The sequence below is a fragment of the Ceratotherium simum genome, chromosome 2, assembly GCF_057802395.1.
Source record: "Ceratotherium simum simum isolate JZ-2026a chromosome 2, ASM5780239v1, whole genome shotgun sequence".
NCBI lineage: Eukaryota > Metazoa > Chordata > Mammalia > Perissodactyla > Rhinocerotidae > Ceratotherium > Ceratotherium simum.
The window spans coordinates 14,410,389-14,433,506 of NC_141901.1; the positions used below are offsets into that span (position 1 = coordinate 14,410,389).

Genomic DNA, 23,118 nt, shown 5'->3' on the forward strand with positions numbered 1-23,118 from the left:
GAAAGGCACAGATTCAATTTGAAAGAATTTTTATTCAATGCAAAAAGTATTTTCTATTGGCAAAACTAGAGTTTTCTCTAATTTCCTGTCTCTATTTTTATAAATAAAATGTATTACTTGGCTGAAATATTAAAATTATTTTTCCATTAGAAGAGGAATCTCATCAAGTTTTTAAATAAATTGTTAAGGATCTTGAACACGTATTCAATTTTGATTTAAAATAACACTAAGATTTGTTTTACATTGAGGCAAATATTTACATTTTAGAAAACAAACTTTGCTGTATGTAGTCAATATAATTTTTAAAATAACTAGCATTATGGATACAAATAGTCTTCTGAAGTATATTGAGAAAAGATGAAACTACATTCATAAATTCCCTTTTATAGTTATGGTAAGATTCATTTAAAAAACTATACCTGTAGAAATGAATTGTGCAAAATAATATACATGTAAAATTTACGTTTTTAGGAACTAATATAAAGTTCTATGTCATTTAAGTTGGAGACTGTCTCTTTTCAGTCAATAGGCTTGATCATCATCTGAACTGCTCTCAAGGAGTATGACCCGCCTCGATATTCAGCCCAAAAAATTCCATCTTGGTACTTGCTTCTGTAATGGCCTCCTCTGTACCATACTCCATTTAGGTTAGAATGTGCACAGGCATTGTACCACCATCCTCCTTTATGAAAGTGGGCGCAGTTTCCTTTGAGGAAAAAATATAGATATCAAAGTAAAAGTTTCTTCAAAGTGTGGTACTCTACAAACCATCAAAAATTTATTTTACCTTTGGAACAATTCGAGTTTTTCTTATTGATTTCAGTTACCTTTATCTTCGTAGTTTTATTTTTTTCTGTTACTGTTGCTTAAGTATCAACTACTTGAAAGATCATTTGATTGCCTTTTTTATCTTGCCCTTTGCTTGCTTAGTACGTGGTTTTTTTTTTTTTTTAACGTGATTTAATTTTCTAGGTAGCAGGGTAAATAAAATGCAAGCAGTATTTGTATGTGAGAGAGAGAAAGAGGGAGAGATTGGGAAGGAAAAATATGGAGTTGCTAGGGAGAGAAAAGTTTGGGGAAAATTGAATTCTCAAAATATCAAAAAATAATATAGGGCCGGCCCCACGGCTTGGTGGTTGGGTACGCGCGCTCCGATACTGGCGGCCAGGGTTCGGATCCCGGGCGCGCAGCAACGCACCGCTTCTCCCGCCATGCGGAGGCCGCGTCCCACATACAGCAACTAGAGGGATGTGCACCTGTGACACGTGACTATCTACTGGGGCTTTGGGGGAAAAAAAAAGGAGGAGGATTGGCAATGGATGTTGGCTCGGAGCCGGTCTTCCTGGGCAAGAGGAGGAGGATTGGCATGGATGTTAGCTCAGGGCTGATCTTCCTCAACAACAACAAAAAAATATATATATATAAAATAAAATAGCACTACCAGCAATCAAATGTGTTTCTGTAAATATGGCATAAGTTATGGTTATATCTCTCTTCCTTTTTTCTTCTTTTGCCAGTGTAAAATAAGTTAAAATAGAGATCTATGTGCTGCTTGCCAAGATATAACTGAACAGAAAAATAAATCAGTTAGTGGGGATATCTCTTTATCAGGGCCAGAAACCTGGGTTAAAAAGGCAAAAGTATGTGAAAATTAAATTTAAAATTGTATTAGGTGGATGGCCTAATTGATTCTTTCTAACGAGAACATTGATTGCCCCTCTGAATAAAGCTTTTTGCTACCTCTATACCACATGTTGCACAATCATCTTGCTGTTCCCATTACTAAGAAATGCCTTTACCCCATACACCCAAATGGCTTGCTTCTTTCACTCCCTTCACGTGTTTATTCAAATATTTCCTTCTCACGATAACCTTTCTTGGCCATCCCATGTAAAATAGTACCCATCCCACCCCCTGTTGCCCATCTCGTTCTGTTCCCTTACTTGGTTTTATTATTCTTGGAGCACTTGTCACCACCTGACAGATCATTTTGTCTCCTCCGAGAGAGTAAGCTCCAAAAGGGCAGGAACTATGGTCACTGCTGTGTCCTCAGCACCTACAATGGTGCCTGGTGCATGGTGGGTGTCCAGTTAGTGTTTGTGAGGAATTTTAGGCAGTTGAGAGTTTTATTTCCAGTTGAATGAGTTTTTGTTTCGTTCCCCCCACCCCCACCCCCAATTGTCCCTCAGTTGTTCTGTTAGAACAACAGAGCTTTGTTCTTCACAGTTCACACTTTGGGGTTGCCTTATAGAAGAGATCCTAAAAGCTGTTCCTTTCAGCAGATTATATTCCTTTTGAATGAGTCCAAAATTACCTTTCTGGAAAGATTTTTAGAAGCATATACTTTAATAACAAGGTTCTATTTAATGCATAGAAGGTGGTGATTCTACAAAGAACACACATTAGTTTCTTCTTACTCACCTGCATACATATCTTTATCTCTGTCGAGTGTGGTGAACTGTTTACCATTATGCCACATCATAGAATCCCCTGCATTTCCCTGGTAAGTTCCTAGGCGCAGTCTATAGTATTCACTTTCAGGTTCCAGACGAAAGCTGCTATATTCTGCATAGACTTTTTTATCACTCCAGTCTTCTAATTCAATCAACAATTTATAATTATCTTGATTGCTAAGCATATAGATATTTTCCAGTCCAAGCCAATATTCTCCATCAGTGTTCCCAAACCCTTTCTGTTAATAAACAAAGAGCATGAGTGCATAAGTAAGCAGTAGAGATAGTAAACTTTTTTATAGTTGAGTTTAAACATTTGATAGCATAAAGATATTGGCCATTTAAATGGTAATGTAAACTTCCATCTCAGTAGATCGCCTGATCTTTATAAGCCCCACATAGTCACTTTGTTTTGTTTTGCTTTCTCTTAATTTGTTGATACTTATTTGCACAGCTAGCTTCAAACCCTACAAATAAGGCAAAGGCTAAAGAGAATGAAAATTATTCATAGCTACTAAAAACATTAATCAGTGACCTACCCACATCCTTGAAAAGGGTTCGTAGTCTCTCTCATACTCATACAAAGAGCCAAAGTTTTTTTCTAAAAGTATTTAGATACTGTCCCCACCATAGTCAAACTAAAAGGATGTGTAACATTATGATCATTCAATAAAAATGATATTATTTTAGAACAAATTATCTTCTTTAGCTCTATTATATGTAAAATTAGTAAGTATAACAAAATGAAATAGTAATCTTCACAGTTCCCCCTTTGAAAAATTGCAGATTAATGTTTGAAAAAAAATAAATCCATTAACTATCCTGTTTCAATAAGCATTTGCCATTGCAGGTATCCAGCAGAGTATAAGATTTGGTAAACCTATCTTAACACTAAATGTGTTTTTTTTTTGTGAGGAAGATCAGCCCTGAGCTAACATCCATGCTAATCCTCCTCTTTTTGCTGAGGAAGACCGGCTCTGTGCTAACATCTATTGCCAGTCCTCCTCCTTTTTCCCCCCAAAGCCCCAGTAGATAGTTGTGTGTCATAGTTGCACATCCTTCTAGTTGCTGTATGTGGGCCGAGGCCTCAGCACGGCTGGAGAAGCAGTGCGTTGGTGTGCACCCAGGATCCGAACCGGGGCCACCAGTAGCGGAGCACGCATACTTAACCGCTAAGCCACGGGGCCGGCTCTAAATGTATTTTTAAGGAGGTTATGTTGCAGGATTTTTTTTTTTTTTCCTGGTTACTTTTTTAGAAATTTACGTAACTTCTGACGTGGATATATTAATGTCTTATTTTTAGCTGCCAGTAAAATGTCACCTAAGAGTGAGTAATCACATCACTTCACAATTTTGAATGAAGGATTAACCATTTAGAAAATATAGCCTTTCCCATCTGCCATCCTTAAACTAAAGGTTTATACCACTCATAAAATTAGCACGATGAACATTAAAATTATTAACAAAGAGGGGCCCGGCCTGGTAACATAGTGGTTAAGTTCCCGTGCTACACTTCAGTGGCCCGGGGTTCACGGGTTTGGATCCCAAGTGCAGACCTACACACCGCTCATCAAGCCATGTGTGGTGGTGTCCCATATACAAAATAGAGGAAGATTGGCACAGATGTTAGCTCAAGGACAATCTTCCTCAAGCAAAAACCGAGGAAGATTGGCAACAGATGTTAGCTCAGGACCAATCTTCCTCACCAAAAAACAAAAACAACAAGAATTACCTAATATCAAAAAAAAAAAAAATTATTAACAAAGACTAGTTATTTACCTTTCCAAAATTGGTATTGCATGATTCCAGTCCTATGTGACAATCTAGGTGTACATTACTTCCCAAAAGCACCAGTGTCTGGTATCATCAACTTAAAACATGGTGGCATGATTATCAGAGGTAACTAGTCCTAGAAAAAGGCCCATTTTTTTTTGAAGTCCTTTAGTTTATATTATTACTTAAATATACTTGATTATGGGTACACATGTGGTCATAAACAAAAAAGCAATTTTCTTAGAAAATGAAATTAGAAGTGGTTTTTGCAAAGAATTAATTATATGTATGTTATCGAGACTGAAAGGGGTTATTTTATTTATTTATTTATTTTTGTGAGGAAGATCAGCCCTGAGCTAACATCCATGTTAATCCTCCTGTTTTTGCTGAGGAAGACCGGCTCTGAGGTAACATCTGTTGCCAATCCTCCTCCTTTTTTCTCCCCCAAAGCCCCAGTAGATAGTTGTATGTCATAGTTGCACATTCTTCTAGTTGCTGTATGTGGGACGTGGCCTCAGCATGGCCGGAGAAGCGGTGCGTCGGTGCGCGCCCGGGATCCAAACCTGGGCCGCCAGTAGCGGAGCGTGAGCTCTTAACCGCTAAGCCACGGGGCCGGCCCAGAAAGGGGTCATTTTAAAGTACATCTTCAGTTTCCTTTTTACATTTTAATTTTGACTTTGACTAGAGGTGAGAATCATCTTTTAGACAAATGTAGATAATGAAAAACATGTGAATAGTTATTTTGGATTGTGTATCTTATTTGTTGCGTAGAATGGCTACTATTACAAGAGTTGCTTTGTTCCATATCTCCCCCAGGCCTGAATCACTGATTTACCTTATAATTTTCCCAATTTCTGAAGAAGTTGACAGAGCCATCCATTCTTTTCTGAATAACAGTCCAACCCCCAGGATCCAAACTGTTCTCACACCATAACTGCATTGGTCCATTGCTGTTTTCAGGTTTAATCATATAAATCCCACTGACTGAATGTCCAGCTTCTTTTGCATGCTGACAGTCTTTGAATGGTCCTGTAATTAAAATATTAATAGGAAACTTAATAGGAAAAGAGCCATATTAAAATAGTTTTTAATCAAGAGTCTTACCTTTGTATCTTTCTTCACAGATAACACTTTTTATCTATTGTATACACAGTACAATAAAAGTTAAAGAAACTAAATAAAAGGATTACCCCAGTCCCACCATCTGGAACATAACTTGTTTCATTTTCCACTGTTCTTGCAAGTCTTTGACCATGTACATCATTTTTTTATTGTTATATTTCTAACACACATAGAAAATTGGATTCTGTCTTTTTATTTTAACAAACATTTCCATGGGACTATAGTCTCCATTCTAGCACTTATAATAGCTGTAATATACAATCTTTGACATTGATATATCGTAGTTTATTCCACTATCATTGGACATCGCAGTTTCATCTGATTTTTGTTATTATAAATAACACTGCACAAAGGGTCGTCTTATTGGCTTCATTTTTTCACATTTACTTATAGAAATGCTGTGGGATTGATCAACGGGATCAAGAGAGTGTGAACACTTTTACAGCTCTTCATAGTGCCCAATTTACACTTTGCGAAAGTTGATTTCTGTGGGACAAACTAGTCCCTTGAGATACTCGGTGAAAATGACATACCATGGTCAAATAAGTTTTAGAATTGCTAAATACTATATTTACCCTTTTGGAAACTCAACAGTGTCCATTCACATGGACATTGACTAAAGACTGAGAAGCCCTGAAATAAATCATAGTTTCTCAAACTTACAGAATCTTTTAACTTTTTCCCCCATACAACAGTCCATAAGAATACATTTCAGGAATGTTGGCAAAATGCCTTTCTAAAGAGTTGTATCAATTTGTATGACTAATAGTAATTTTCTTATTTAGTCTACACGATGACCCTGTGATAGTTTACACATGTTCTATAGATGAAACAGTTAACTAACTAGTCTAGGGTCCTGTATCTTAGAAGGTAATAAACTCTGGACTTAAACCCATTTCTTTCTAATCGCCGAGTCTGCTCCCATGTTATTTCATAGTTCTATGGCTTCTCTCCGTATTTTTTAATCCATTGATAAGTTCTTCATGTCTTTTAAAGTGACAAAACATTTTGTGAAGTCATTTGTAGAGTGTCTGACTCTTGAACTTGTGATTTCCACATCTTTGGATCTAAAGAAGGATAGCGTCTAGTTAGTTTTGCTGAACCTTCTTTAGTTTCACCCTTCTCTAGTCTTCTGATCTTTTGTTTTTTAATAAGCGTGTAAAAATATTAAGTGATTCAGAAATAAAAATTGCCCTAAAGATTTATTAGAACAAAAAAAAATAGAAATTCCTGTTGTCAAATTTTTTATTTTACTAGAAATTTTTAAATTCTGACGTTTAATTTTTAGAAATTATGTGAAAATAGAGAGTTAAGTTCGTACAAGAAAATCTGTGAATTAATAATAGGATTGTTGAAATTTTGAGAAATGTGTTATCTGTACTGTACCAAGTATATACAGGGTCCCTTTAACCCTTATTGGGGTAGAACTCATCTCATTAAATAAATAATTATATAATTACATCATTAGAAGGGGTTCTTAGAGGCTGTGAACTCTTCCCTCTAGGTTGCTTCTTGAGGACAGAGACTGTTTTTCTTCTGACTTTATGTCATCAGTACTTGAACTCTTAGTAGGCTGTCAGTTTTTTAAGTGAATGAATCAATTAACTTGCCTTCACATTTTAAATACTAGGGAATTGAAAATCACACAAAAAAATCAAGAGATAATCAATTTCTCTGGTCCAGATTTTTATTATATTTAATTGCTGTTTCTCTGTGTTTCCGTTTTTTTTTTAATTAAAATACAATGACTGTAAGCACTACAGATTACTAGTGAAACATTTGAGAATCAGGAAAGACAATGCTGTCTTTCTTGGATTATATTTATTTTAGGTATTGAATTTTTTAGTTCTAGAGTTTCAGTTTGATTCTTTTTTATAGTTTTTATTTCTCTTCTGATATTTCCAATGTTGCCTTTATTATGAATATATTTTCCTTAAAGCTATAATAACTATAAAAATTCTTGGCCCTTCTATTCCTAGTTTGCTGAGAGTTTTTATCATGAATGGATTTTTATCAAAGTCTTTTTATTTATCTACTGAGTTGGTGATATGGTTATTCTGTTTTCATTTGATAATATGGTTAATTCTGTTGGTTTTTTTTGTTTTTTTGGTGAGGAAGATTAACCCTGAGCTAACATCTGTTGCCAATCCTCCTTTTTGCTGAGGAAGATTGGCCCTGGGCTTACATCCAAGCCTGTCTTCTTCTACTTTATATGTGGGATGCCTGCCACAGCATGGCTTGATAAGCGGTGTGTAGGTCCACGCCCGGGATCCAAACCTGTGAACTCGAGGCCACCAAAGTGGAGCCCACGGACTTAACCACTACGCCACCAGGCCGGCCCCTGTTGATTATATTTTTAATGTTAAACCAACCTTGTATTTCTAGTATCTAGTATAACCTTGACTGGTCGTGGTGTATTATTGTTTTTATAGATTGCTGGATTTAATTTGCTAAAACTTTGTTAAGAATTTATGCTTTCATATTCATGAGGATATTGCTTAGTCTGTGAAAGCTCATACATAGGTTCTTAAGCTGGGAGGACTATGATAAAAATAATGTTTTTTGTTTATCAGAGTGGCCATAAATTAGATCACATTCCATTTAAATTCAGTGTGAATTATTTTTATATTATCTACCTTCTTAGTTATTGAATTTAAATTACAAAATGTTCAGAGACTTTAACACAAAACTTAACAAAGTCATCATCAGTAACTGTTAATTCCCTTCTTTTCTCCTTCACTGCTGACCTTGACAATAGTAGCTTATTTAATAATTTAAGTAGCTTATTTAATAAATGTATGCTTATTTAATTAATGCATTTAATATGGCTAATCAAAAGTGAATGTATAGTCATTTATTCTGTCAAGAAATAACGTATTCGTGAAAAACATCATGTTCTACAAAATCACGCACTAAAAATAACAATTGATGTTAGCTGTTAGCATACTTTGTATTCAGCTGCGGTTACTTATTGCACAAACATTAATATGCTTGGGAAAAGATCACAAACCAATGTGACATCTTTGTTTTACTTATTCTACTTTTTTACCAGTCATGTGAGCTGCTTTACATTACAGAAACGTGCATTGTAGTCAAGTCAGAGAAGGGTAGAGAGCTTGTATTTCAGATAGGATGAAATTTATAAAATTTTAATTTCATATGTGGGAGTGAGATGGAAGGAAAAGTGAAGTATGATTTCCAGGTCCATTCTTAGATTATTTTGTGTAATGCATGGTAATGTATTTATTTGTTTACTCATAGAACTCCCCATGGGCAAGGACTGTATCTTTTGGTTGTGTATCCACAGTTTGAACTTTTCCAGAATTTCCTCAGTTCTGCATTCTTTTTTCTAGAAATGTCTTTTCTGCATCTACTACAGACTAGAAACTGTTTTAGACTCTAGGGATAAAGAAACCACCATAGAGTCAGGTGGGAAGTGGGGAAGTGGCAAGTAAACAGATAATTCCACTACAACGTAACAAGTACTTTGATGGAGTTATGCAGGGTGCAGGGGAACACTGGGTAAGAAATAGCTAACCCAGATTTGCGGGGAAGAGATCGGAGTCTACCTATATCTGAGCTGAGTTTTGAAGATTGAGTAGGAGTTAGGCTAGTTGGGGTAGGGGGTGTAATCAAAGCCACACATGGGTAACGTGCTCTGAGGCGTGGAGACAGAAGAGAGCTTGCTGTTATAGAGGAGTTAAAAAGAGTTTAGTAAGTCTGAAATGTAAATGGCTGAGGGTGGTACTTAGAGCTCTTGAGGTAGGCTGCAGAGTTGAAACTGATTTCTTTGGTTTAAAAGTGCAGCCATCATGGTTATTTCCAAAGTTAGCCAGATTTTTTCTAAGTTGTCACTTTCAGAATAGACAAGGGTATCTGAGCAATGCTGCTCTTATTTTTAAACCTGTTTAGTATTGTAGTTAATGCACACATGAAGTGGTTTTGTTGCACTACACATAAATATTTCTCTCATTTCACAAATTTGTTTAGTCTATGAATGTCACCTTTGTATTGCTTATTCCATGAATGTCATCTTTGTAAATGCACTCATTTGAGCGTAGTTTTGACAGTTTACATTTTATATTTAAGTATATGTTCACAAGTTGGACTTCCATTAGATTATTTGAATTGCTGCAAAATATTTAGAAACATCAAGATTTTGAATGTTGACAGAATATTTGTAAAATACCATTTGTTCCTTTTCTGCTATTTAATGGCCCTTGGATGTTTAAGCAAATTGGTGAGTTCTGGGTTTTCTAGATCCAGCTTTGATTTGGTAAGACTTCAATCTATGCAAATTTAAGATTATCTTCAGTTTTAATTTTCATCCCACTTTTTTGTAGTGGACTTCATGTTTACAGTTTGGATGCCTGTTAGACTTGGTTGATATAAAGGCTTAGGAAAATTTAGTTGAAATCCTTTTCCAGAACATGTGAGTAGTATTTAGCAGTGCTTATAGCTGCGTTTTTCTCCTCAGGAAAGATAGTAAATATCAGAATTTAGTATTTGTTTATTTTTATAAATAAACTGTTAACCTGGCTTAGCCTGGTGTATACTGTTGATCTTGGCAGAAATATTTTCTGATTATTGCTTGCATATCTTATTTACTTTCTGCTCTAGAATTAATTAGAAGTCGTTCTTATGTTAAATGTCTTTATTACTTTCTCTGTACCATAAAAAACATTGCTTAATAGGAATTCTTAAATGACTAGTAGAAAAGTACCAGCTTTATTTTTCGGAGGTCAAATTTAACTCGCTGGTTTGCATATTATCAGGAGTAAATTAATTGACATATGATTCAGGAATTTGTTCATAATAGTTCAAAAGGTATAGACTGGAAGTACCTTTCTTTTAAAATAGTAATTTTATTAACCTTTTTCTTGCATTGAGTAATCTTGAAATAGTCTTCATCTTCCATGACACACAATTGGATTCTTCTCAAGGCAGGAAACTGGGATTCTGTACATTGAATTTGAAGGGACCAGTCTCTCTCTTCCTCAGTTTATTTGATGATTACAGTTTGTATAGGTCTAACAAACTCCAGTTAATAGATCTGATTCACAGAAAGAAAAATATTGACCAGTCATGCAACATTATTTCCCAACATGTATTTTTCATTAAGAACCCATAGTTTGAACAGAACAGTGGGTTAAAAAAGAAAAAAGACTTCATACTTTGAATAGCACCTTTACTGAGAGCCATCTTTAACATACCTGTCCTTTTTCTATAAAGAAACTGTTTAATTACTTAAGTTTAAAAGAAAATCATTCCCTTTTTGTTGTTGAACTTCTCATTTATTTTCTTACTTTGTCCCAATGCTGTGCTCACTAATTTAGAGCTTTCAAATAATTGGTCAGTACGTAAAATTTTTTGAGGTAAACTTTTTAATTGAGTTATGAGTTAAGTATAAGATAAATATATTCAACAACATTTCTAGAACAGGAAGTTTGAGGCAAATACTTTCTAAAATGATAATAGATTCTTTCTTGTAATAATATGAATTACTTTTTTTATTAATCTGTAAGTTTAAAATGCAGTTAGCAACCTGACCTTTTATTTTTGAAGTTACTAAAGAATTTATCGATTGTTTTTTGTAACTGGTTAATAGAAAAATATTCCAACAGCCCCTTTGCTTTAACCTGTCTTCTTTAGTTTAGTTTTTTTAAGTGGTAATATAAGTATTCCATTGAAACCAATTGAATCTTAAAAATTTACTAATAGGAAGCATTATAAATAATCGAAAATTAGCTTTTTACCTACTAAAAAGCATATTTTTACTTTCTGATGACTGCTTTTCAAGTTTAACTTTTTAAAGCTTACCTTTTATGTCCCCATACATGGCAAGGCAAGGTACATATAAGGAAGTGCACAAAAAATGTAATAATTAATGATAGACCGTACACAAGCATTTTCACACGCATCGCCTCATTTAATCATCACAACAATCCTGTTTACGGAAGAGGCAACTGGGCCTCAGAAAAGGCTTGCCAGAATCCAAGTTTCCTGATACTCAGATCTATGCTCTAATACACTGTGAAGGAACTTTCTCAAGTCCATTCACCAACAAGGAATGAACTTATTTTTATAAACATATCATTTGTAAAAGAGCACTTTTTTTAAAAAGACTAACCCAAAATGCAGCCACTGAAGAACATTAACAGTTAAGAATTTATTGATGGTGGGCCAGCCCCGTGGCGTAGCGGTTAAGTGCAGGCGCTCCGCCACTGGCGGCCCAGGTTCGGATCCCGGGCGCGCACCGACGCACCGCTTCTCCGGCCATGCTGAGGCTGCGTCCCACATACAGCAACTAGAAGGATGTGCAGCTATGACATACAACTATCTACTGGGGCTTTGGGGGAAAATTAAATAAATTAAAAAAAAAAAAAAAAAGAATTTATTGATGGCAACTTGCCAGGGGTGTAGTTGCATTGCCAAACATTTTGTTTTTAACATAGAGGGAAGGTAATGTTTCTGGAGATAAATTTATTTTAAACTAACAAAATTATTCCATTATTTGCTGTAAGTTCATAATAAGTTTGTTCTTTTGAGGTATATTTTTCTTATAACCATTTTAAAAGAAAATATAAAATTGCCTGTCATTAAAACACTTTTTTTCAAAAATGATGGTCAGATATAAATAACATAAAATTTACCAACTTAACCATCTTTAAGTGTACAGTTCAGTGGCATTAGTACATTCTCCTGCGGCATTAGTACATTCTCATTGTTGTGCAACCAATCTCCAGAACTCTTTTCATCTTGCAAAACTGAAACTCTGTACCCATTAAACAATTCCCCATTCCCTCCCAACCCCAGCCCCTGGCAATCACCATTCTACTTTCTGTCTCTATGAATTTGACTACTCTGGTATCTCATATAAGTGGAATCCTGTAGTATTTGACTTTTTGTGACTGACTGAAACACTTTTTAAATAATATACATTATGCATTTAGAAACTTTAGAATGACCATGTAGCTACATGTAGAGTACACCTACAAGAGCTTCTTGGTGCTAGAAGCGTGTGTAAGTACAGCAACAGCCATCCATCCTTGCCCTTTTTGTGCAAGCACCCAAATAGCTCAGACATACTTTCCAGTCTGACATAAAAATAATATGAAGAAAGATTTTAGCACATTATATATAAACAAAAGAAAATAGTAAGTCTATTTATTGTTGTTTATAGTAATTTAAATTGCTAAGAATCACAGAATATTAGGACTAGAAAGGGATGTTAGAATCATCCAGTCCAGCCAGCGCTCTCATCTCATTGTACAAATGAGGAAAAAAGAGACAGGCAAAGTGACTTACCCAAAGTCAATAACGCAGGAAACAAGTTTTCTTAATTCTGTGCACTTTCCCTTACATGTTCATTAGTGTACTAATGAATATTCTTATGGTATATCTAATTATGTCCTTGAATTTCAGAAACCAAATAGAGAATTTCAGAGACCACAGAATAAAATAAGTAAAAAATTAATGTTTACTTATAACAGCAAATGAATAGTGAATAACAGAAAAAGCTATGCCTGTCCTTAATTTTTACATTAAGGATTGGTTTATTCGGGCTATATGTATACCCTACTGTCTCATTAAAGCAAAAGTCTGTTTAATGGGGCTTTTGATATGCTAAATCCCTAGCATGGGATTTAATTCTGTAATATTAGATTTTTTCTTGCACTACAGCTCAATGTATAATAAAACCTAGAACTGATATGTCTCATTTTGTATAAGCATTTTTTAGTGTGTCAGTGTGTGAATATGTGAATAATCATTTCTCCTAGAATTGGTAACGTCATCTATCCACATAAGATTCAGCATCCTCAGAAAATAGTCCATTACAGTCATCTCCATATTTAAATAATTGTACACTCTGTCAGTTAAAAAAAATTCCACATACTTCAATTATGTTTATTTATAAATTATATGTACAAACTACTGTACTGATAAATTGTATACATTAAAAGCTTACACAGGACATACATTTTTTAAAAAGATATGAAAAATAAATATATATTTTCCTTTTTATATCCAGTGGATCATTTTGTACACATCTTTCCTTTGGAAGTCAAAGGGTGTAAGGATATTAATAATGATCATCATTTACCTAATTTAATGGTACTCTGGCCTATCGTTTCTGAGAGTTAGAATGGTATAAAATGAATGAATCTAGTACAATAGAATGTATTGAAGTACTTCCATGAAGGTCTTTGGAATAACAACTTTAAGAAACTCTATAAGAATGTAATAACCAAGTCAACCAACATTTATTTAGCATCTGCAAATGAGATACAGTATCCATCTACCAGAAAGGAGCTTATATTATAGTTGGAAGGCATTTTATTTCAATATATATATAAGTACTATGTGTACATGTAAAGATAACTGATAATTCAAGAGGGAACATAAGAAATATTGTATATATGTTACAGAGAGTAGAGACATTCATGGAGGGGAGCAATCACTTCAAGCCTGTGGGAGTCAACAATGGCTTCAAGGAGGAGCTGCAATTTTATTTTATTTTATGTTGGTCTGAGCCTTATAATTTGAATAGGCAGAAAGCCTAGAAAATATTTAGAATACAATGAGTTGATTCATTTTATTGAAGCATGTGGTTTTTGTGAAGGAAATTAATAGAAGGAAAGCTAAAGAAGTAGGATTGATTCTTTTGAGGAGGATATTATTCTTGCCCAGGCTAAGCAAATTGGACTTTTTCTGTTTGCAGTGGAGAACTGCTGAGCAGAAGTGTGATGTGATCAAAGTGGTAGTTTAAGAAGACAGATCTGTTGGCAATGTAGAATATATTTTGATGGAGGGAGAAAATAGAATGAGAGAGACCAGCCGGCCAGTTATTATACAATTCTTAGTAAGAATTAACATTTGAGTGCCAGGCACAGTTCTAAGCTCTCTTCAAGTGTTAAATGCTAGGAGGTGAGTACTGTTATTATCCTCGCTTGACAGATGACGAAACTGAAGCACAGAGCAATTCTTCTCCCCCTCCTCAAGGTCACACTGCTAGTAATCCAGGAAGTCTCCGTCCTCTAGCTGCTGCCATAGATAATTTGGATCTAAGTTAGAGTTCTGGCTCTGCGTAGAAATGAGGGACACATCCATGAAAGACTGAAAAGCAACATGGATAGAACTCAGTTGACTATGTGTATGGGGCAGGAGGGAAGTGTCAAAGATGAGCCGAGCAAATTCTGAAATGGGTGGTAACGTAAATCAAAATAGAGAGATCAAAATCAGTTGATCCATCAGTTTTACTTACAGGAGTTTGTCCTAAGGATATAATCATAAAGAAAGAAAAAGAAGAACAAAGTTATTTTTAAAAGTTACAAGAATATTGATTACAATGTTTATGAGAGGGAAAAAAAGAGACTTGAAGGTTTATACCAAGTATTAACTTTAGTTTATTTCTGAGTATTTGGATATTCAGTGAAGCTTTTAAAAAAGTTTATTAGTATTTTCTAGATTTTCTTCAATAAATATGTATTTCTTTTATAATAATTTACTTATTTCTAAAAGGAGAATACTAGTTTGGGGAAAAGATTATTTTAGAGTTTAGTACTAATTCATTCATTCATTCCTCAGATATTTATTGTAGTGCTTACAATATGCTGAGCACAGTATGCCAAACCTGATCCTGGCTAGATGTGTGATATGGAAAGTGAACTGTCGTTTCATTTTTCTTCCAGAAGCATTCAGTCTAGCAGGGAGACAGACACGCAAACAAGTAACTCCAGTGTAATGTGATATAGAAAACATGTTCAAGGCATAGTAAGCAGTTTGGGGAAAGAGCCATCTAAATATGTTTGTCTGAATCTGGGAAGATGTAACATTTAAGATATTATTTTAGGTAAGCCTTGAAATCTGCCAGGTTGACAGATAAGCTGAAAGAAGACATTTCAATAGAGGAAGCAACAAACAGTATGTGAGATAATAGTAGCATATTGAGATGCAAACGTCCAGCTTTGGTTATGAGTAGGAGGGAGAGCTCCCTGCAGGAGTTATCTGAGCAGTGGTGATACTTGGAGCCTTGAAGGTGTATGAGTCCTCTAAAATAGAATGTGTTGAAGAAAGCCTTTTTAAGCCATAGGAGAAGGAGGAAGATGCCAGTGAAGGACCTAGAGAAGTAGAAGAGTCAGAACATTATGGGGCCGGCCCCGTGGCTTAGCGGTTAGGTGCGCGCGCTCCGCTGCTGGCGGCCCGGGTTCGGATCCCGGGCGCACACCGACTCGCCGCTTCTCCGGCCATGCTGAGGCCGCGTCCCACGTACATCAACTGGAAGGATATGCAGCTATGACATACAAGTATCTACTGGGGCTTTGGGGGGAAAAAAAAAAAAAGAACATTATGATGTGGAGGCCCAAGAAAGCAGAGATGTGAATGCTCAGTGGTGTCCACTGCTGCAGAGACACGACCACTTTGTGATGTATTTCCAGTCTTTGTCTTTGTTCTGTGTTTTTGTTTTTGTTTAAAATTATTTCATAGTCTGTGTGCAGTTTTATGTCCTGCCTTTTCAATAAGTGAATGAACTATGATATATTTACTCTTTTTTTTTTTTTTTTTTTTTAACTTCCGGACATTTGGATTTTTCTCTCCATGCTAAGGAAACAAATCAACTTGTAAAGAATTCAGGAGAACAGCTTATGAGAAAATGAACGCAGATGTAAAATAAATGTAGAATATTCAGAAAGTTAGCAGTGCACTTAGTAAACTGAAACAGATGAGTTATTTATCTTTGTATTCTGGGCACCTAGATCAGTGACTGATATTGAATGAATGAAGGGAGGAAGGAATGAAATTAGGAAATAGAGGTAGAGATATTAGCATCAATTCTAGGGTTTCTTTTTATGGTAGTGAAAACTTATTTATACTTATGTGGGTACAAGGGACAAATTGTAGTTTGTTTAGCCTTGGAATATAGGAGGGATACCTTTTTCTCTTGAGACTGAGGGCAAGAAGGCATGGGTTTTGTGCAGATGTTTTCAAGACAGGAAAGAACAAGGAACCTAGGACCTGAGTAGACTTAATCGTAGGACAGCAGTAGATGATGCATGTGCTGAAAGTGGAGGCAAGGAAGAGGTGTAATTGTAGGCTTAAGGAGAGTGAAAGCAAATTTTCAAGTGTTTCTTGTGAGGAGGAGGATGAAGGGAAGAGCAGTAAGAGGTAAATAAAAGGATTGTTGAGCAGCAGTGAGGACCCAGCTGGAGGCCAGTAGGATAGTTATAGAGGTTAGGAGTGGATTGTGGACTCATTCCTGTCTCGGTCAATGCTAGAAACTTAGATTAGAAGAATTTGGATGGAAGACTACTTTTTTCACAGAATATGCTGTTTTTTTGTTTTGTTTTTTTGGTGAGGAATATTAACCCTGAGCTAGTATCTGTTGCCAGTCCTCCTCTTTTTGCTGAGGAAGATGGGCGCTGAGCTAACATCTCTGCCCATCTTCCTCTATTTTATATTTGGGACACCTGCCACAGCATGGCTTGATAAGCGGTGCGTAGGTCTGCGCTCAGGATCTGAACCTGCAAACCCTGTGCCACCGAAGCGGAGTGCGCAAACTTAACCACTACACCACGGGGCCGTCCCCTTAAGTTCAGTTCTTGATTAACAGAAAACAAAAATAGAAATTTTAATGTTCGTTTATAATTAGGTCAAAAAATTGAAGAATAAGCACTTATTATGAGCATTGTTTCATAAACCATAAAACATATTAACCTCATACTTCCATTTTTAACAGTAAAAGGTAACTCACCTTCATTGATGAAAGTTACTGGTGGTATCTTGAAAGGGCTTTTGGTGGGAGAAGTTGCCAAATCAGGTGGTGGCATTAAATCTCTGGGATGACCTGGATCCCTCTGTATCTCATTACCTCCCAGCAGGCCAGGAGTATACTGGTGACTGTTAGGAATATGTTGTGGCACCACCTGGACAAGAGGAGGAGACACATGGGGGTCTTGTCGGGAAAATATCCTTAAGCACTGTTCTTCCAACAAAGTGATCATCACAGACTGGTTATTGACAAGATCAGTCAAAGAAGCATATTTCACCTCCAGTTCCCTGTACCTTGTTGCCATCTTCAACATTTCTGTGGTGACATTGAGGATTTTATTTTCCAATTGGGAAAGTTCAAGTGAGTTATCCCTCTTACGGATAATCTCATGTAATAGTTGCATATAGAGTTGAGTAACACGAGAGTTCATGTTACGGCTTTCTTTTCTCAGCAGCTTTACCTCATTCACAATGTTTCCATCTACATCCACCACCAATTGCAGGACATCTATCTCCCGCTTCTGCCTGGAGAGCACATCCTTCAGGTTTTCAAGGTCCATCCTGGTGATCATGTGTTTAATGGTACCTGCATCTTGCCCTTTGGTGTTGACACAAATTGGCCCTGTTATTTTTTGTTCAGGTACCAGGAATGTGTATGCACATTTCTTTGCTTCCTCTTTACCATCTGTGGCACGAGGGTATCTCCTTTGGGTTATTTTTTTTGTTTTGAACTGTCCTCCTCTGCCATGTCCAGTGCCCATTAGTAGGAAGAACAGCACACTTAGGGTCCAGATAAAAGCCTTCATTTTGAAATGAGGTTGTATGATGTCTTTTAAAAAATGAAGGGAAAAAGTAAAAAGAATTCATGTTAATCTACTTTTAAAGTCAGTAGTATAAAAAAGCATTTAAGGGAAAAAATATCTATTGGTGTTAATAAATTGGGCCATAATTAACATTATTGATTTCTTAAATTCAATATTATAGTGCCTCCACATTTGTTTAAAAATTAGATTTCAGAGAACAGCTCTCCAGCTACCACTTCATCGTGATGTTTTTTTGATGCTTTTTGTTCCCAGCTCAAAGAGCAGATTTTGGTGAGTGCCCACTGTGTGTATAAGGCATACTGCGAGGTGCTCTTGGGGCTTTTGAGACCCTAACAAGACATTTTTCTTACCTTTAAAAAGCTCACTTACTGTCATAAGTCTCTGAAAATGGTACACAATGTTTGTAAGGCATGAACTAAAACATTCTTCCGTTAACTAGTGTTCAAGTTGCGGGTGACTTGACTGGTCAATGTTTTATATTTATATTCTGCAGTTTCAATTAAATTGATCCTCTCTAACAAATATCCTTTTTATCTATCAAAGAAACATTTTTAGACAAATCTAAAGCCAGAAAGTTTTAGCATCTTTTTTGTTGTTTTTTATAGCATGTCTTTTTAGGATTGGTGACAAGTTTTAAGAGTGATAGAGTGCTTACAGTCATTACTGTGATAATTGTGTTTGCTAAACCATAATCATTTATATGCTCTGAGATTATATATGATTCAGCAGGTTCATTCTTCTACTGAACTGTATTTTAGTAAAATGTTAAAAATTTTCTATAACCATTACCAAAGAAAGAAACTATCTGTAATTAAAGGTACCTTAGAGACCATCTGTTTCAAGAACCTCTTTGCATCTATGTGCATGTGGAAGGCCAAGGCCGCACAAGTAGGTAGGATTAGAACCAGGTCTAGAATTCAAGTTCCCTGGCACTTCAGTCAGTGTTTATAACAGAGGCACATATGCTAAAATGTGTGTTTGGAATGTTTCATTTTTGATATGTTTGTCGTTTGTAGTACAATTTCTATAGAAACACTAGAAATAGTTCCAAGAACCAAAGCTTCTTCCTTTCTCTTCAGTTATCTCCCTAAAGCAGTAGCAGTGAGTGGGTGAGATGTATCACTCCATCAGCTTCAAGAGCAAGCTGTTGTAGTAGAGCCCAGCCTCCCACTCTGTAAACCTGATTCCTGACTGCTGTTGTTGAAGGACGGCAGTGGATACACAAAGACAGAGCTTTTCTGTCCCATTTTCCACCCAAGTACTTGTGTTTTGATTTGAGAATCCAGGTCCCAAGTTGATTATGTCTACCATTAATAATAGCAACACAGTAATAACAATAGTTCATATTTAATTGCGTGCTTGTTAAATGCCAGGCATTGTTTTAAGACCTTTACATGTATTAAATCATTTACTTCTCAGAACTACAACCCTCTGAGATAGATTATTACGATCCTCATTTTCAGGTGAAGAAACTGGCATCCAGAAGTTAAATACCTTACTCACAGTCACACAGCTTCTAAGAAATGGAGCCAGAATTTGAACCCAGGCAGAAGATTCCAGAGTTCATGTTTTTCATTAACTGCTGCATCATATGGCAACATATTCTATCCCATTTTCTATCACCAACAATGTAACAATCCCTTATAGTTATGCAATGCTTAATTAACACATGTTAACTGTTCGCATTCATAACAAGACTGTGAAGTAAATGTATGCCATTTTGCAAAGGAATAAATTCCTGGAGAAGCTAAAACATTCAAATGGGATTCAGATCTTCTACTCATAACTTTTCTAGACCTGTGATTTTTATCCTAGTCATGTCATAGCTACAGAGGAGTCTTGACATTGTGTTTCCTGTTTTTTAGTCTTTTCCTAGTTTATATCTCTTTACATTGACCCATTACTTAATTATGCAGAAGTATTTGTGGATCGTTTTTGTTAGGCTCTGTTGTCATCATTTTTATATCCCAGACTTTTCTGCTGTCATTCCTTTCCCTCCGAATGTATTCTGTCAGTTGATAGTTACATGTCTAACTTGTGATTATGAACCCTCCCAAAAATAAAGGTTATGTAAATGAAACATGGACTCTTCAACTGTAGTCATAAAGATGACTACTACTTTCTAAAACTCCTTACTTTGGTGTTTTCAAATGAGTAGTGTTTTCAAAATGGAGTGATGAAAATAAAGCAAAGAATGGATGGAGTGTGGAGAATTATTTTTCTTTTATTAGCATAATCAAGATAGGAAGGATGAGCATAATAATATTCCATATTTATATCAGAGGCCTTCTATTGCTGACTGATAGGGAGAAGCAAGCATGGATGAGTACTTTTAGTTTTTTGTTTTCATACTTGGTCTTCTGACATCAGTAGGAAATTTAGCCCTTACGAGTCATCTATTTTATTTAAAAAAGACCTTTTACTATACTAGAGTTGCCTATACCAAAAACCAATAAAAGATTTTTTGTTATATCTGCGGAGTCATGGAAAACTGAGGACACTAAAATAGAAGCCATCAGCCTCCTGCGTAAATGTACAGCATTTCTCCTACATAGTTAATTTACCTAGTTCTCAAATCCACTTGTTTCACTTTAATAATGATGGAAACTTTAGATCCTAAAATTATTTTTATTTAAATAATTATCTACTGTGAAATATGCTACCTAAACAAGGAAAATTCAGAAAGTACCATGAAACTTCAAAAGAAGTGGAATTTTATGAATAATATTCTGATTGAACAGCTTATATTTCTTCCAGACAGATTTTTATAGAACTAAGAGCATGTAATACAAGACTGTTATTATGACTTTGCATCAGTGTTGTCATGGAAGAACAAAAATGTGAAAATATGAATCTAAATTAAAATAGCAGTAGCTTCCTTTTGATATATTCTGCCTTGGCTCTTTGTGAGTTCCTATACAGTTAAGTCATAAGATAAATCACTGTCTACCATAAGAATCTGACCTAAATTAGTATTTAAAGGAGGCAACTAAAAGTTTATTTTTTAAAATAAATACAATTCCCTTATCCTTACAAAAGTAATGACCTCGTTGTCACCTAAAGCAGAATAAGGAGTCACGTTTCTTAAGTAGTAGACTAGCTACGTCATGATTAAAGAACTGGTTTTAAAAATACATTTACTGTTGCATTTTCTGAAAACATTCTCTTGTTTAATATTTTCCCACATATGTTCAGTTTTAAAAGTGAAAGATCCATAAATCTGTGTTACCTCATAAAACCTTTCTGTATATGTTAAAATTTTCCTAGGTCCCAAGAGAATGTTATAAATTGGTTACAGTATATTTAAGTTTAAATCTATGTCTTTGCTTGGTTGTTTTTAGAAAAAAAAATCTTCCATGCTTTGGGTTAATTTTATTGGTACTCTTTCTCTTGGAAGTTGCTACATTACCAGCTAGAAGAAATACAAGTCAGGATTTACTTCCTTTCAGATGGTAAACGCATAGAGGCATTTAACTGGCTGTGTCAGGCACTGAAAACAGCATGAGGCAGTGAACTTAAATTTATAAAGCACTGAAGATACCTTAGATAAAGAACTTTTAGATGTGAATTACTTTCTGGGAAGAGACTTGAGAACAATCTCATCCCGCAGAGATATTTAAGACAGGGATAAATAGTTATCTGTGTGATTTGGGTTTCAGAGTAAATGCTTGCCTAAGGCTTCAGTAAGAACTGACGTTTAATGAGGTCCTGCACTTTTCATAAGCAAAGAAGAAAAAAGCAAGACATAACATTATTTCAGATCTAGTATTGCTTGGAAATTTTATCAGAATTTCTTGTAAAATATGCTTAGCAGAGATCCTCCCAGTATTTAGAGTTGTGAATCTTGAAGGAAAGGACATGAAAGTAAAAGTTGAAGAGATCTTATCTTTACCATTATTTGCTTGTTGAAGATTCTTACCATAATATCTTTAAAATATCTTTTAAAAGGACAGGGGATCCCCAAATCATAACAAACTTAAGTGTTTGGTGTTAAAGCTTACTGTGGGTAACTAGTAATTTTATTTTTAATAATTTTCTTAATACAATTAAACAAAGCCCCCAGATAGAATATTGAAAGAAACCTCTTGTGTATGTTACCAAAGTTATTTCTATCTAAAAATACTATATAATTTTGGACTTTTAATTAATGTATTTAAGTAATTGTATCTTCTGGGTTCTTATTTTCTATGGTTAATGCTGACAACTTACATAATACTTCTATCACATTTTATTTTCTCCTCAATTCTAATCTGTAAGGTTTTAGGTTTTTTAATGTATCAGTAGCTTTGCTTTTTCAAATACTTGTAGCAGTTTTAATTTCTGTTACTCAAGTTAAACTACTGTTACATGTAAACCTGGAAAACTATTTAAAATTTTGAGTATTAGCAAGAAATACTATAGATTTATCTTAAATGTTTACAAAGATTTCTGCTTAATATTTGCTTATACTATAATTAAAGTGTTATTGCAAAGCCTTTCAGTTATTTTTATATCTTTATAGGTACATGGAGAGACTAATCATGTTTACAACTGTTTTCTTTAGTTTGTATCCCCTTTTTTTTAATTACTGTGCTACAAACCTTATACATTTAATGTTACTTGTTAAAACTTCTTTCTAGGGTCACTAAAGCACTTGTTTTCAGAAACCCAGCATATATGCCTCAATCTATAAGCATATGCACTAAATTTATCATTAAATTGAACCTCAAATAATGCGTTAATCATCATAAATCATTATGATGTACATTACAAAGTCATCATAAAGTACATTATGACCAGTTTTTATAGCAAGTTGCAAAACAAAAACCTTTTTCAGATGAAATTCCAAAATTCTTTAATAGATTTTGAAATTTCTACTACATATGTAAAATAATTATGCATTTGACATAGAATTTTTAAATAAAAGAAATATTAAAATACCTTTTTGCATCTGTTGATAAAGCAAACCCAGAAACTTGCTGCTCTTATTCTTGCTTTTAAAAATCAATGTAGAAGTTTGATCGTCTCTGATTTTAATGGCAACTGCATTTTTGTTTTGGACCGTTGAATCCAAGCTGTAATGAGGAACTTCTTTTTCTTCTTACAACACTCATCAATTGAATTTGACAAGCCACCTATGTAATTTTAAGTAGTATAGTGGAAGTTCTGGTCTGTGGGCTGTCTTTAATCCAGCAAAG

General features: G+C 35.0%; 2 protein-coding genes across 3 annotated transcripts in view; one reads left to right on the top strand and one right to left on the bottom strand.

Annotated features, from left to right (window-relative positions):
- RALGPS2 (Ral GEF with PH domain and SH3 binding motif 2) overlaps positions 1-23,118 on the top strand; it is a 169,814-nt gene that overhangs the window by 101,439 nt on the left and 45,257 nt on the right. The gene's annotated exons all lie outside the window — the stretch shown is intronic.
- On the bottom strand, positions 395-17,950 carry ANGPTL1 (angiopoietin like 1). The gene is made up of 4 exons (XM_004424999.3): positions 17,101-17,950; positions 5,062-5,255; positions 2,422-2,692; positions 395-706 (listed from the first exon to the last, which is right to left on the bottom strand). The coding sequence occupies exons 1-4, from the start codon at positions 17,921-17,923 to the stop codon at positions 519-521; spliced, it is 1,476 nt and encodes a 491-aa protein (XP_004425056.2). The 5' UTR covers positions 17,924-17,950; the 3' UTR covers positions 395-518.

What these genes read in the sequence shown, in the direction of transcription:
- ANGPTL1 (XM_004424999.3), bottom strand. Translation starts at nt 17,923, where the DNA reads ATGAAGGCTTTTATCTGGACCCTAAGTGTGCTGTTCTTCCTACTAATG. An exon ending in AGTAACTTTCATCAATGAAG is followed by an intron (nt 5,256 to 17,100) that starts GTGAGTTACCTT and finishes TTTTAATTACAG; the next exon opens with GACCATTCAAAGACTGTCAG. An exon ending in AGATAAAGATATGTATGCAG is followed by an intron (nt 707 to 2,421) that starts GTGAGTAAGAAG and finishes TTTTCCTCAAAG; the next exon opens with GAAACTGCGCCCACTTTCAT.